Genomic DNA, 16,960 nt, shown 5'->3' with positions numbered 1-16,960 from the left:
AAGAAACAAAATCAAAGGGATGCAACACAGAAAAAAAAGAAGAAGAAAAAACATCTAAAAACCTCACTGATGCAAGTCTGGTGAAGGTCTGCCTGATGTAACATCTTAAATTAACATATCAGTTGCACTACCCAGTCTGAAGGCCAAGCTCTCCCTTTTTGAGGTTCAGCAAGGTACGGCTGAAAGTTATGCTAATCGACTCCAAGACGAGAGCATTCCTTTTTTTACATATTCAACCCATGGGGAGATTTCCAAAGAACAGCTGCATGTTGTACCTATAATCGTCAATGCATTGAGAGACATGTTATTCTTCTGTTGCTTTGAAGCACATTGTAGGGAAGGTTCTTTTGTTTACCAATGAATAGTTGAGACTGTCTCGTGTCATGGCAGCTTACTGCAGCTGGTATTGAGTCCTTGTCAGATATTTCACACCATTCGCTGATTCACTGTTGGCCAGTCAATTAGGGGGGCTGGGAAAAGCCCCAGAGAACCGTACAACCCAGAGCCCCGTTTCATTTAAAAGCGTTCTGTTGTTTTCCACTGTTGTGCAGGCTTGGCTCTTTAAAGATCTGTCTGAACTACCATAGACTTCACCCAGCACTGTCAGTCTGACAGCATATAAAGCAATGTTGTAAGCTGCCCTTCGATGCAGATCTAGGACTTGGAATGCAGTGGAGACCAGTGTTGGGGAAGCTACTCTGAAACTGTATTTTGACAAGCTACTCATAAATTATATTTAAGATACATTGAAGCTACTCTTCTGAAAAAAGTTGTTAGCTACTCACTCTCAAAAAGTAGTAGTTAGATACTTTCCAACACTGCATAAAGCTGATCTTAGAAGTAAAGCTGAAAGGAATGAAATAGTAGGAACAGGAGAATTTAGACAAACGGTAAAAACGTGCTGCCCTAGATAGACCTGACCTGCCTGTATACAGTACACAGGAAATATGGGACACTGAATGTGTAGATAAGCCTTTTAAGAAAATGTAAATCATAATTCTGTTTTTTTTTCTTTTTTTCTTAAGGCAGCATAATGCAATATTTATTTTAATTAAGTTATGAAAAAATAATGCTCTGAAATAGTCCGGCCCGCCAGAGATTTCCATCCGGCCCCCAGAATAATTCTGAATTCAGGAATAGCCTTGTAATAGGAAAAAGTTTAGGGCTGGTCCGAATACCATTTTTTGAGCTTCGAAGCATCGGAGAGAGGGGCTGAACATATTTTTATCTCTAATAAAGGCAGGAATCTGTGTCTGTATGTCCGTTTGCACTTTTATTATTTCGAGAAACGTTCATCCAATTGACTTCACAAGGGAGTGCAGTGTCGCATTTGGTGCAATATAGATGGACACACGCGACACATTCAGAATTAATAAACTTTTAGTAAACTACAGTCAGAACAGCACAAGCGGGAAGCGGCACACCTCACGCGGGCAGAGCTTATGCTCCGAGAACGGACACTGCACTAGTGATATAAAACGCACACACACAGGTCTGTTAAATTAAGCAATACTTTTAAGGAAGTCTAATATTTTTCTGACTAACAAATTGGCACAGTAAGGGTAGATTTAAATAAAGAAAAACGACATTTAAATAAAGAAAAACGAAATTAAGTTAAATTACAAAGATTGATAATAACGGGTAAAAATGCTAATACATTTTGTTTCTATTATTCTATTTTCCACAATGTCAAAGCAACAAAACACAAGCTCAGACATGCACTTTGGTCCATACAAACTCCGCTGTTCTATTTCTAGCATGCACGCGTTTTCTGCGTGGCTAGAGCACGCGTGTGCAAACTCCAACCTGTTAAATAGAGCCAAAATAAAAACGGACACGCCACGCAGCTGAGACGCTCACGCAGCCAGTGTGTCGCCGGCCTTATTCAAGCAGGAATGAGAACCGTTTCGCGGGGGATCCCAGGGGTGCAAAAAAAAAAAAAAAAAAGAATATTTGAATGTCAAATTTTCAAATCGAATACCAACCCACCGAACGAATATTCGAATATTCGGGTCCATTCCATATTTATTCATTTTTAAATCTAACGAAAAAAAAGCCTTCTGAAAAGTAGCTTGTGCCATAGCCTGCCTTCAGTCAAGAATGACGATAAACGCGTTGCTCTCATTGAACATCTTTTATTGTTTCACGTGCTCATTTTTTCACAAATGTCAACATTTTCCTTGCCTGGGATTTGCGCACAATTGCGGTGTCTCAATAACAACCATCAACATAACAGAGAAGAACATGGTAATTGCAAGCCTTGCACATCAGCAAATAGTTCTAATGACAAATAAAAGCGACAGGCCTCAGTTTTATCTGGCCCTTACAGTGTCTGCAGAGAAAAATTCTGGCCCTTGGACAAATATAGTTGATGACCCCTGATATTGACCCTCAAGACTTAAAGGTGCAGTGTGTGAATTTTAGCGGCATGAGGTTGTGTAACTAAAAATGGTCATGTGCACAATTACACTGTTTTAATAGTATTAATTGTTTTATAATTATTAATATTTTGTAATTAATAAAATATTATTTTAATCAATTGTCAATGTAAGTAATTTAATTAATATAACTATATACTTTTAAATAAAAATAATCTGTTTAATTTTTTTTTTTTTTTGTGAAACCATTATTTTTTAGTGTATGTCTGGCCTGAAATAATTTGAAAACTTGAGGACAGGCTCTAATGCAAGGCTTAGCACCAGCTCTAATTCTCCCTGTATCTTTCTGGAGAGCATGGTGTGATACCTTATGAATTCCTATACTTCCATTTCTCCCTCCCCCTGATCCTTAATCTCTCAATCTGTTATCCCCTGTCAACCCTCTCTCTCCCTGTCTATCTCTCTGGGGAGGTATTTCCAGTGTGTGAATGATGCGGGAGGTCAGGGAGCACCTGAGGAGTTATCCACAGGCTTTTACGAGCCATCCCGCAAGGCAGCCACCCCTGGGGAGAGGTCAGAGAGCTGGAGAACTACAGAGCTGGCAATGTGACTGGGGTTTGAATATAGCCGATGTGTTTGGTATGCCCACAGAGACTGATGGAAAGTAGCGATGGAGCAAATAGGTTACACATACATACATACATACATACGTATATTGGCAGAACATGAACACAAAAATAGCACATAGGGTACATATATACCCTATATTTTCACAATACTGGCCAATAATATCAGTATAAAAAAGTAAAAGTAAAACTTTTTATGCATTTTGGCCATTCATTTATATGGTTTGGGAGCTTGAAAAAGCTATCTTTTGAAATTGGTTTTCAAGTTTTTGAAAACAATGCCGCTATCGTCTTCAGTAGGAGGCGATACTGTCTATATGAGGGAGTCCTTGGGCCCTATCATACACCCGGCGCAATGATGTGACTCTGATTGGCCCAAAAGTTGGACCATGTGCCTGGAGCGGCGACCATTTTTCCTGTTGTTAAACTAGCAAAAGTGGATTCTCACACGCCCTAAGTGCATCTGCGCCATGCGCTCAGATCGTTAAAATATGGCCCATTAAATAATTTCTTCAAATTATTCTTTCAAGCATTCAGGCAAATCATTATTTGCTTAAAGGAGTGATGAATTGAGAAATCAACTTTCCTTTGAGCCTTTGATATATGAAAGTTCAAAGTTTCAGAGCTGAAAACGTCCTTGTTAGTCAAAGAAAAGCTTTTTTAGACACCAGGCCGAGAAAACGAGAGCTCTCACAATATGTCGACCATTGACGTAGTAGGACGCAGAAGCACCGCCTCAAGCCCATTCACCGACCCGTGGAGCTAAACGGGTCGAGCAATAAACATGACGGTTCCAGCTCACGTGCGTAAGACATTGCGTTTGTTTGCTCCATTTCTCCGCGGAATCGATTGTAAACAAGATAGAGGTCGAGACTGGATTTGCAGACATATTGAGATTAAAACACAGACTCGGACTTGTAACGCCAGCTCGCAAAATGTGTTTTTCAGATGGGCTATCACCTATCTTGCACGCGTGTGTGTGTGTGTGTGTGTGTATGGTTCGCGGTTATATTCACTGATGATCGGGCGAAATGATACAGAAATAACATCCCAGTCAATCGCGGGTGGATGAGAGATGAATCATTGTGTTTGTTTGATAAAGATATTTTGCGAGTCCTGTGAGCGTTTCCCCAGATGCTTTCAAAACAATCCCCACATGTACTGAGGGGAGCTGAAGCTCATTAAATATGCAAATCTTATCCAATCATAGCCGTGGGCGTTTACTTCCAAGTCTTCAGTGCGGCACTGTTTTTCAGAGAGCCTCAAAACCAGTGAAGAAAATAGTCTATTACTTATTTATCATGATGTTTCTGAATGTAAAAACCATGCAAACGTCAAAAGTTGACCTCAGACAACAGTATAAAAAAATTAAAAAAGCCATTTCATGACACCTTTAGTCGATTCATGCAAAAAGGCTGATTCACCCAGAAATTAATTACCGAAGTGACTGTTTATAATTGAGCCAATTAATCATTCACTCAAATGATTTGTTCAAAAAAACATTCATTCAGAAATGAATCACAGTCTAGTCTTTGTTTGTAAAATGTAAGTTTCTCAATATTAACATTTTGTTTACTTGAACTGTTGCATGAAAGCAATTTCACATTTGCAATCATAACCGCGTTATAAGAAAAATAAATCTTTAGAAAAATGGAAAAGGTACTTTATCTGTTAAATTTACAGACAATTAACCCAAACCCATAAACACACCACAAAATAAAACACGGGAAAAACATCTGTAAAAATATATAGCCGTTTGGAAAATTCCTTCATATCAATATGCAAAACCATGCAAAATGCAAGCTTTCACATTCTATTCATTTAAAAAAAAAAAAAAAGTGCAATGTACAGTGCTTACTGCACAGTAAATAATGTTCCATTCTGAAAATAGCCACAGTCACATACATTACTCTATAATTTCTTTCACACTCTCAAATGCACAAATTCTTCCACACTCCCTTTCTATTGTTGTTTCCGTCGTATAAGAATATGCTTAGCCTTATTTTTTCTCTGTTTATCTCTTTATTTCATGGTGGGTTTTTTGTCTTTTCTCCCTCTTAGCCTAAGCTTTTTTAGTGCATAGTTAATTCTTTATTATTTATTTCGAAGGAGCATCATTATGAAGGGAATTCTGCAAAATGTCAAGTTCTGTATTAAAAAAGATACAAAAATCTGACAATAAAACATGCTCTGTCTTTTAGAAGACAGGTGTTTGTTTTTGACTCCACTAGACAAGACGCTTCAAGTGAGCAAAAGATGCTTCAAGTGAGTCACAGTGATAAACCAGAGTGTTTATCTGATGTGTCAGATTGTCAGAAGTAGACAATGATGTGCACTCAGATGAACAGATTAATGCTTTTCTTGATGAAACAAAGGAACACGCTCTCATAAGAAAACATCACTCTAGTGGCTCACAACGTCGCTCTGGTGTCTTCAACTTGTTTTGGAGGATTCCATGCGTTAATCCAATCTAAAGTTTTATTTTTAGGATTGAAAATGCTGTACAATGAAAGCAGATTTTTGCTGTCAAACTCTCAAAATGATGGAGGGAAGGTTTACCAGCAAATCAATTTTATTCGTCTAATTTTTTTAATTATCGGGATTTATCATTTATCTTTCTGCCATGGTGTGGGTTAATAATACTTCTGTTCAAAAGTTTAATTTTTTTTATGTTTTTGAAAAAAGCCTCATGTTAAATATAGTAAGAAAAAAAATTGATATTACTAGTTTTCTATTTAAACATTTTAAAATGCTATTTAATCATGTGATGTCAAAGCAGAATTTTCAGTATCATTACTCCAATCTTCAATGTCACATGATCCTTCATAAATCATTCTTATATGATGATTCGCTGCTCAAGAAACATTTCTTTAGCCTAGAAATCTAGACGCACCCTAGCGGCAGCAAATCTAATTTGTAGGGTAGTCTAGCAACTCTCCGTTGGCTTGCGAGCTGGAAAAACCAAACTCTGGTCAGGCCAATCACATAATGTATAGAGTCGGTGGGCGGGCTTAACATAATGAAGGCAGAGTTGCCGCGGTTCCGCATGCTACTTGTAAAGAAAGAAGCTGGCGAACAGCGGTCTTTCGAAACGGCTTTGGGCGCGACTCTGGAAGACTTGGAGTTAAGCTTTTCTTTGAGAAAAGAACAAAGAACGGCACTGAAGTCATTCTTAAAAAAGGAAGATGTGAGTTTTGCCGACCGGATACGGCGAAAGTTTAATCTATCAACTAGCTCCGCTTCTTCGTTTCTCTGGTTGGTTGTAGCGCTATCCTATTGCGTGCAGAGGGAATTTGAAAGACAACCGTTTATCCCGCCCCTCGGATTGAGCCCTGCCAATGTTGAGTTCCCAGACCCAAAATCTTGATGTGGGTCTGGCTTGTCAGGCTAACATTTCTGAATTATTATCAATGTTGAAAACGGTTTTGCTAGGGGTGAGCGATATGGCAAAAAATATCATATAACTTTTTTTCATATTGGTTTTTAAGATTTTGCTGAGCAGAACAGCCAAACTAATCATATTATCTTTGTTATTAAAAAATAACTAAATTAATAAGACTATTAAAAATAAGATGCAGATTACTAATAATAGAACAAATAGGGTAGAGTGTAACAAGTACTCCCTATAACCACAGGCCTTGCTCTTCTCATATCATATACAACTGTGATATTCTGCAAAACAACAAGCTTTAGAACACTTTTTTTTCTTACTGTTAAAAATTATATCACTTAACGTGAAATACGTTTTCTCTCAGGTACGTCATGTCACCCATGGGGGCGTTTTCCCCCACTCTACCTACAATATGAAATCAGTGCGTTCATATTTTCATCTATATTTACTGTAATAGTAGCATTCAAGTTAGAAATTGAATGAACAAATAAAACACAATACATAGACTTCACTGTATGAATTAAATACACACTGATTCTTAAAGCTACTAAAAGTTATTCAGTCAGATATTAAAGTTGTTCAGTCAGGAGCAGTGAGTGTGATTTTTCTCTTTGTTGTTTGATTAAAATTAAAGGGTTAGTTCACCCCAAAATTATTGGGTCGCCTCATAACATTAGGTTGAACCACTGTATCATGGACGATTTTAACAATGTCTTTACTACCTTTCTGGGCCTTGACTGTGGTAATTACATTGCAGTGGGGGTCAGAAAGCTCTCGGATTTCATCAAAAATATCTTAATTTGTGTTCTGAAAATGAACGAAGGTATTACGCCGGTTTCACACTGCACGCGTAAGCAGTCTTAATCATTTAAACCGACCTTTGAAGTTTTGGGCATTCTTATATGAATTAATATACAACGATACATATAATGATGGAGCTACTTCCGTGCTTGGAGTCATCCAACCTGTGATAATATTGAATACAGAAAATGCCATAATAATTAAAGAACTCAAAGTATATAGCCTCAAAGTATGTCAGTACATTGCTTCAGTATTGTGGTTTCATAAAACAACCAGTAATCATGGCATAAAAGAATTTGAGGCATGACAAAAACAAACAATTCTGTCAATATTGCAATGGTGCAAAGTCCCTGTAGCTGAAATGAATTCTATGTCATCTCATTCAACAGGATAGTTAAAGCTGACATAACTTTGAGAATGACATGTCTGTTATCAAAAGCAAAATGCTGGCAAGATAGAATGTGGGCATAATTTATGTGTCATTTATTTAGACAACAAGAAACAACAGTTGAATTCTTTAGTAGCGACATTGATGATATATTTTTTCTTCCATTTAAGATGGAAGATTACACAGGAGAAGCCAATGCTGTGCCTGAAGGATAATGAAAGTTTTGTAATCTCCCAACAATCTGCCATGCATAATTTAGCCATGGAATTTTAATCTCAACTGTATGCAGCTGATGAATCAGTGCTGAGCTCTTCCAGAAACACCCAAAGCTGGAAGATTTGCACACCAAACATATGTTTCAGGAAAGGGGGTCTGTAATACCTGGTGAAAGCTGTCTGACGGCCTGATGGCACCAAAAGTATGTTCACAGTCCCCAAGCACACTCAAAGACACACTTTTAAGAGCCCTCAGGAAACAAATCAGTCATTTAAAATATCTGCTTTAATACACTGGATTATTTGATATTTGTAGCAACAACAACAACAACAACAAAAAAGGTTATTAGAATACACATAGTTTTGAATGGAGAAAATGCTTGCTAACCAGCAAAAACCTTGAATCCATGGTTTCAGCCAATTGACTGCAAAAATTCTCATCAGTTCAAGCCATAGTCCTAGATAGACTTCTTTATACATTTTAATAAAAATAAAATGTTTGAAATGCAATTTAAACCGTTTGCTTGCAGCATCAAGGCCAGAAACCTTTCGGAATGCATTTTAAGAACTTTAATTTCTTAAAGGGTTCGCCCAAAAATTTACTCACCCTCAAGCCATCCTATGTGTATTAGACTTTCTTCTTTCAGCCGAACACAATCAGAGTTATATTAAATAATATCCTGGCTCTTTCCAGCTTTGTAATGGCATTGAATAGTGCCTGAGTTTTTGAAGCTCCAAAAAGCACCTTCATCCATCGTAAAAGTAATCTATACGACTCCAGTGGGTTAATAAATATCTTCAGGCGATTGTTTTTTGTAAGAAAAATATCCATATGTAAAACTTTATAAACAATAATCACTGGCTTCCGGCAACAGCCGTATGCGTGTTCACGAGAGAGTCGAGTTCTGAAGGATGACCTCTGACATGAGGTATTATGTGTCACAATTCACCAGCGTGAGTGCCCGTGATTACCACCAGAGGGTACTCCACCCCGGACTGTCACTCCATCACAAACTACATTTCCCATAATACTGCCGGGGCTAATCATTCCTGATTACATCCACCTGTGTCTCATTTACCTTGTTAGCTCACCCTATAAAAGCCTGGTCAACTCTGTCATTCACTGCGAAGTCTTGTCTAGTGTAACACTGCAATTCTGAGCGTTCTTCCGGGTTTCTTGTCTTTTGGTTTTTGGATTACTCTTTTGCTAGTGTTCCCTACCTCATTTTGTTTGTTTGTTTGGACTGCCTGCTTGTGTTTGACCTTGCCTGTACTTTTGACTACGTCTGTGGATTACCCTTTAAAAATAAAGCTGCGTTTGGATCCTCAGCCTTCATGTCTCAGAGCAGTCCGTTACAGACACATTCAAATTCTCACTGTTTCAATAATATTGCCACGAGATGCAAACAATATGCACGTTAACATGATTTCAAATTCATTTACTCATGTTTCTGTGTGGTTATACCCTGTTTTAGAAATATTTCCATGAAAACAACTGTAAAAATTATGATTTAACCCTTAAACCCGTGTCTTTAGTTACCCGGGACATCATTCACTACCCTCCTCCTCATTCATTTTTAAAGTTAGACATTAACCTTCTTAGTATTCCTCAATTAATTCATTATAAACAATATAACAAGAAAAAATATGTTTAAAAGAATACCTGTTTTCCCATATTTTATTTGTAAAAATTGTATAGGGTCGCTAATGACCCGAGGTGTGTAACAGTGTAAGTACATTTTTTTCTGCACAGCAATAATTGAATCTTTGATGACTGAATAAGTGCATTTCACCTTCATTCCACAAGGTGGCAATGTCTGATACACAATGATGAAGTGACGTTTCACTGAAAGTTACCGCAGGCAGAAAACAAAAGAAAATTGGAAGAATCATCAGCAAAACTTGAAATGGCTCTTTTTTTGGGACTTTTTTAAGTAAATTAAGTAATCAACATTATGCCATCAATACTTTTGATTGTGCATAATTTATATTCAACCCAGACTAGAAACAAACCAGTTGTTTGGTGTATCTTCAAGGTCATGGCCATGGTTGCTTCTGTAGCATCTTGGTTGTTTCCTCACTGTTGCATAAAGTGGCCATTTAGAGTCATCTATTAGTATCATTAAAGACATCGAATGGCTTTTGTGGACTTTTGCTGGTCAATGAAACCTCAGTTAACTAGGCTTAGAGGGTGAGCAGGGATCAATTGCTTTCTTTTGCCAGATTCCCAGAGGCTCCTTTATGTAAGAGGCCTGAGCTGGAGTTCTTCTGAGGAAAGGCAGAAAGCTAGGCCTAAACCACCATCTGTTTTTAATGAATCGTCAAGGAATGGACCTGACCAGCCTGACACCTCTCTATAAGACAATGCTTCAGGCGTTGACCTAATCCACAGTTCTGCTCTGCTCGTGATGAGACTGGACACAGTGTCAGCCACCCTTGTCCATTCAGAAAATGAGACACTTTAGTGCCATGTCGCCACAGCATTAATGTGTGTCATTTATTGAGCGAGTAAGCATGACTGTCTCCGAGCACATTGCAGTATGGCTCAGGATAACATCATTATGGAGAGTGCAGAGACCAGTGACTGATATATTCCATGTTTTACCACTAAAAGTTTAGAGACAGAAGTGAAAAGGACCCATGGCTGATTCTACCATGACATAATCAGTCTTTTTGCATCCGTGCATACAAATCATACTTTGAATACGTACGCTATAAAAGTTTGGGGTCGGTAAGACTTTTGAATATTTCTGAAAAAAGTCTCTCACCAAGGATGCATTTATTTGATCAAAATACAGTACAAAATGTTCAGTTTTCAGTGTCACATGATCCTTCAAAAATCATTCTAATATGCTGATTTGATGCTCAAGAAATATTATTATCAATGTTGAAAACAGTTACTTTAAGTAAGCAATACTTTTTTACAGGATTCTTTGATTATAGATATTTAAACAGCATTTATGTAAAATAGAAATCTGTTGTATCATTATAAATGTCTTTACTGTCACTTTTGATTAATTTAATGTGTCCTTGCTGAATAAAAATATTGATTTAAATTAAAAATACGACATCGAACTTTTGAACAGTAGAGCATAAAAATGTAAACAACATTCAAATGCTATAAAACACCACAAATCCATAGAAATTATACTTCTATACAAAAGACTAATAGTAAGTGTGGACAGAAATATATGTTTCTGATATACAGTACTTCCACTTTGCTGGATGTTCGCCTCTTCACACATTTTTGTTTTCTTTACGGACCGACTACGAATATGAATCACGGGAGACCTTTACAAGTCAAAAGGCTGTCCTTTTTTTTTGCTCTCTTTTCACATCGCTCTCATGAGAGTGTTTGTCCTTGGCAAGTTATTACAAAATGTTACATTTCTTTTCAACACTCCACAGAATTTACTGATTCAAATTGAGAAGCATTCCAGAAAGCAAAAATGTAACAATTACATGCAGAAACAGCATTACTTAGTCACCCATATCTACAAATATTCAGTCTAATATCACCCAGCATACTCTATGCAGCCGAAACAAGCACATACCCGTCACTGCTCAGTTACTTATTATTCACTGGACATTTGCTATTCAGTGAGAAGAATGGTAAGGCTTGACATGATTTTATTAATCAGGAATTGATTTGACAATGGGATTAAATACCAAAATGAAACCATACTGAATGTGAGTTTGATAAAACTCTCAAATTTGGTTAATGGTTAACATTAATTAGTCAAAAATAACAAGCTATTTTAGAGGAGATTATGAAGATAAACATTTTAATTAAGTTTATTTCTGTGATTCCAAGAACTTTTAACATCCAAGGACATTTTTGATTGCACAAAAGGTTGTTTAGAGTGAAAAAGGTTCTTTAAAGAGTTAGTTCACCTAAAAATGAAAATTCTGTCATTAATTACTCACCCTCATGTCGTTCGACACCCGTAAGACCTCTGAAATGAAGATATTTTTGTTGAAAGCTGATGGCTGAGAAAGGCTTCAGATAGGCCTCCATTGGCATTCAGTACATTTACACTCCCAAGACCCATAAAAGGCACTTAAAACGTTGTTACAAAGTCCATCTCACCACAGTGACTCTACAATAATTTTACGATGCGACGACAAATGTTTTTGTGCGCAAAAAAAAATTTAAATAACACCTTTATCCAACTTGTTCTTGTCTTCCGTGTGTGCCTCCACGACGCATGCGCGAGAATATGACGTAGATTGGACACATGACCCAGAAGCGGTTTGTTTACAAGCAGAAGAAGACGCGCGTGTCTAAGCTGTTGAATTCTACATTGATCGTGCTTTAGGTCTCGGCGTAGTTCTCAAAATCGGGCTTAAGTGTGCATTTCATGGATTCCCGAACGCTGGCGCTACGTCATATTCTCGCGCATGCGTCGTGGAGGCACACACGGAAGGCAATAACAAGTTGGATAAAGGTGTTATTTTGATTTTTTTTTGCGCACAAAAACTATTGTCGTCGCATCGTAAAATTATTGTAGAGCCACTGTGGTGAGATGGACTTTGTAACAACGTTTTAAGTGCCTTTTATGGGTCTTGGGAGTATAAATGCCAATGGAGGCCTATCTGAAGCCTTTCTCAGCCATCAGCTTTCAACTAAAATATCTTCATTTGTGTTCTGAAGATGAACGGAGGTCTTACGGGTGTCGAACGACATGAGGGTGAGTAATTAATGACAGAATTTTCATTTTTGGGTGAACTAACCCTTTAAATCATTCAAATGTTCTTCACACTAAGAAAGAAAAATAAAAAGGAAAAAAAAAATAAAATAGTTATTCTATGGCAACACTACGAAAACACCCCATTGGAACCAATAACTGATTAATCATTTTCAATTGGACCAGGAATGTGCATTAAGAAAGTGAGTATGGCCAACTGTGGTATTTACCACTGGAGGCTCTTTTTTTTTGTATTGCTTAGAGTCAGCAAAGCTTACCTTCTGGTCGTGGCTGTAGGCTAATGCCCAGTCCTCTTGTGTGTGATGGAAAAGCAGACTTAAGACAAAGAAGCTCAAGCGGTATTTCTGATAACTGGCACCCTCATCCGAGCTGATGAGAACACTGCTTTCAAACTCTGGGTCGGTCAGCACCATTATCTGAGAAAATATAGAAAAGCACATAGTCAGACATTTTTTGGCCAAAAAGTCTGATGCAATGTAAATCAATGAGACCTTTATAACAGCATAGTAGACAACTGACATGAAATGCAAATAAATATGCGTGCATGCGTGTGTGTGTGTGAGTGTTCATGTTTTTCTATCCCGTTGGGGACTTCAACCTGAATGCACACTAACTCATGGGGACACCGTGGGGACCTAAATTGAGGTCCCCATGAGGAAACAAGCTTATAAATCATACAGAATGAGTTTTTTGAAAATGTAAAAATGCAGAAGGTTTTGTGTGACGGGCAGAGGCGGACAGAAGTATTTTTAGTTTCTACTCATTTTACTTCACTACATTCCAAAGCATAATGTCACACTTTTTGTTTTGTTTTTTTACCTTTAATTAAATTTAAAATGTAAGACTTTCTTACTTGTACTCAAGTAAAACTTTGAACTACTTGAGTAAAAGTAAGAAAGTACAAAATTTTTATGTAATTAAGTATTCAATTATATTCAATGTGAAACGTAGTGCAGTAAAAATTACAATATTATGTTTTGGAATGTTGTGAAGTAAACGTTTTCCAAAGAAGAACACTGATAAAGTACATATACTTGAAAAATACAATTACTTGGAAATTAAAAATACTTCATTACTGTCCGCCTCCTCACAAAGATAGCTACTTTTTATTACGAATATGTTATTCTCACTGTTATGTATAAGCTGGTGTGCTCCAAAACAATGGCTAAATTTGCATTTAGATAAGCATTCAAAACGTACAGTCGCTCAATTCCAGCACAAATAATCAATGATTTTCATGACATCACTCTTCACTTCAGCTTCTCATCACATTTTCTGTCCAATCAAATGAAGCTGAAGCTGTGGCTAAAAACTGTCCCATTTACTGTTTTCTACATGGTGAATGGCACATAGTGCACTATATAGGGCAGAGTTCCTCAAACTCGGTCCTGGAGGGCCACTGTCCAGCAGAGTTTAGCTCCAACCCTAATCAAACACACCTTCCTGTGATTTTCTAGTGATCCTGAATACCTTGATTAGCTTGCTCAGTGTGTTTGATCAGGGTTGGAGCTAAACTCTGCTGGACAGTGGCCCTCCAGGACCGAGTTTGAGGAACTCTGATATAGGGGATAGGGAATGATTCAGACAGTGTAAATATGCTTTCCATTGGGGCGAATGAAGTCTGGTTTCATGTTAGTGTCACGTGAACTGCCACAGCACGCACACACTCTGCTATCATATGTGTGAGTCTGCACAGACCAGAAAACGTATCAGGCCCATTTGAATTCTGCACCGAATTCTATAATTTTAAGGCGATATGGAGGAGATTATGAGGGGAAATGGTTAGGGAGAAAACTGCAGCTGTATATACGAGCTGTGATATAAAATGCACGCTATTGGCTGTTTAAAAAAAGGGGAGGAGCTGTTCGCTATGCCCCATCCAGTCTTCCTGTTTCGGTGGAAATTACGTCAACACATTGAATAATGCAACGCGTTTCAAGGCACTTCATTGGGCCTTTAAACCGCCAACTAAAGCTCAGACTCAGTCAAGGTTGAGCTAACTAGTTCCACTTTAGCACTGACCTTGACTTGTTTCCAAGCTCTTCCTAAATTGGTTCGGGTTATATGTATGCACAAAGGCAACTCTGTGGATGGGCAAACTGTTTAATTAAAACACAAATGCAAAACTCTTCTGGTACTGAATATGCTGCACTGGGGAAAGTGTTTCTTTTTATGCTCGTCTTTGACTGGGCAGCTGCATCTGATCTCCATGATATAATTAAAGGGTAAGTACACCTGTCTGCTCATTAAATGGGCTCGCACCTGAATGCCAGGCACCGTGTTCACTGTTCACCTCAGTGCTAAAAACAGTTGCAGACATTTTCATTATGGATTTTTTACTGCTTGCAAAAAATATGACACGTATTCGATGTTTTATAAGTTTAAGTGGAAACTAAAAGGCTCTAAAGCATTTCGCCGCACATTAATTTAAGCATGCGCACTTATAGTTGACACCTAGACGTGATAATATTTTGCAAGCAAACTGTGAAACATAAGCTCGAGACCTCCCCACTCTTTCTCTCGCCTCCATCCACCCTAAATGTAAACGGCTGTTTTCTTCCCTCAACTGGATTTGAATTGGAAAAACAGTGGTGCATTTGTCACTGACAAAAATCCCACCCCTCTCTCCACAAGCTTTAACTACGAATCCTCCGGGGCGGTGATTTAGATAAATTGTTTTTCATTAAGCGCCAATAAACAGCCAGCCGAATCGCAGCCAGGATTTTGTTGGCCTTGGCCCCCGATTTTTACTGTTCATTATCGTTATAAGAAGATGGAAAAAGGCCCCTTTTGTCTGTTAGTGTCTTTGGGCTTGTCAGATGCAATTCATAGATTTTAGGGTCTAATCATTTTCCGTAATAGTGCATTGAGTAACAGCGTTTGTTATCAAAGGGAAATTACTTACGCTTTATGTCTAAAAGTTAACTTAGTGTTCAGGAAGAACAACTTCCTGTTCACCTTTTAAATATAAAGGATACAAAAGTGGATTTCACACCATTTTTGATTCCTCAGAGAAACTTTAAGTATTCTTTGATGATCTGAAGAATAAGCACTGTCGGTGGGTTCCCACCTTCCATAACATGTTGTTAAGTTGTAGCGATATATAACGGTATAATTGTGTGTATTACAACCCGCTGGGACCCTATGTGAGCTTCACCAATCAGAGAGGTTCCAGAATCTCAATTGATTTTTTGATTGGTTAAAATTAATGGAGAACATCTTGTGTTTTTTCCAACATGTCCTCCAACCAATATGCCTATATAGGTTGTTTGTCACTTCCCTGAAATACGACCCATAGGAGCGTTTACTGAAGTTGTGCCCCTATCGACAACAGGACACTTTCTTTTTAATGCATTGTTTCCTCTTATTTGCGTCATATTTCGGGTTTTGCATAGGTCAATTGATAGAGCATTGAAAAATATAACATTATGTAATCGTGGGTTCGATACCAGGGAATGCATGTGCTCATAAAGTGTATATGCACTATAAATCACTGGGTAGGTTTAGGGGTGGGGTGAGTGTAGTAGTTAATAAATTTGCTAAATGGAAATATGACAAATGGTGGTAAAAAAGTCCACACACTGCATTTAAATGAACACGCATTTTGATTGGTAACTACAGTCATACGTAATTTCATGACGACAGACGTAACACGACACTGTCATAATTTTTACACCAGAGGGCGCATGACTTTAAAAGGTAAATAAAGGTCATAATAAGGTGCTTGAAAAACGCTAATGGGGCCTCACCAAATTTACAAAGGGGCCTCAAGATGACTAAAAATACTTAAAAATAAGACAAAACAAACATGACTGAAACCATTAAAAGTAAATACATTTCATTATATTGACCCCCTCGACATCTTTTTTCCCAATAAGATTCTCATAGTATTGGTCAACATGGATATGAGGGAATATTAAAAGTGATTCCAAGACCTGAAAAGCTCATGTAAATGAATAAACTCTTACAATGCCATAAAATGTTTATTTTATAATTTAGTCAAAAAAATATTTGGTAACACTTTCTATGAAGCCCATAAGGAATTATAGCCCCATTTATACTTTATAAGTAAGTATTACTATTCTATATATATATATTTATAACGACTCATTAAGACCCATACTGCATTAAAAGAACAGTTATAGTTACATTTATATAATTTGATGAATTTAGCTTTTTTTTCTTCATTGCGCATGCTCATAATCAATTATACACTGATTTATAAGTTTTAATTAGTCAGTCGTATGGTTCCATGAATTGTCATTTTTATTTGTTAAAATGTATATCTCCTCAGCAGCAGTTTTAAATTATACTTAAAAAAATTATGTTGCAGTGGTTTGCCAGTATGTAACATTCTTTTTTTCTTTTCTTTTTTCAATTGTTTGTATGAATGATTTCTGGTTTTATTTTTCAGTGTTTTTTTATTTTTTATTATCATGGTCCATTAGTTAC

The 16,960-nt window shown here is 37.4% G+C and overlaps 1 protein-coding gene across 1 annotated transcript in view; it reads right to left on the bottom strand.

Annotated features, from left to right (window-relative positions):
• sorcs3a (sortilin related VPS10 domain containing receptor 3a) overlaps positions 1-16,960 on the bottom strand; it is a gene marked incomplete at both ends in the record, with an annotated part of 376,847 nt that overhangs the window by 175,182 nt on the left and 184,705 nt on the right. The window contains one exon of the mRNA XM_079813000.1: positions 12,766-12,924. Within this exon, the coding sequence (XP_079669126.1) occupies positions 12,766-12,924 (159 nt within the window). The remainder of the gene's footprint in view (positions 1-12,765; positions 12,925-16,960) is intronic.

The sequence above is a fragment of the Gobio gobio genome (genome assembly GCF_949357685.1).
Source record: "Gobio gobio genome assembly, chromosome: 3".
Classification (NCBI taxonomy): domain Eukaryota; kingdom Metazoa; phylum Chordata; class Actinopteri; order Cypriniformes; family Gobionidae; genus Gobio; species Gobio gobio.
Note: the sequence above shows the minus strand (reverse complement) of the source record. Positions and strands in the feature narration are given on the sequence as shown.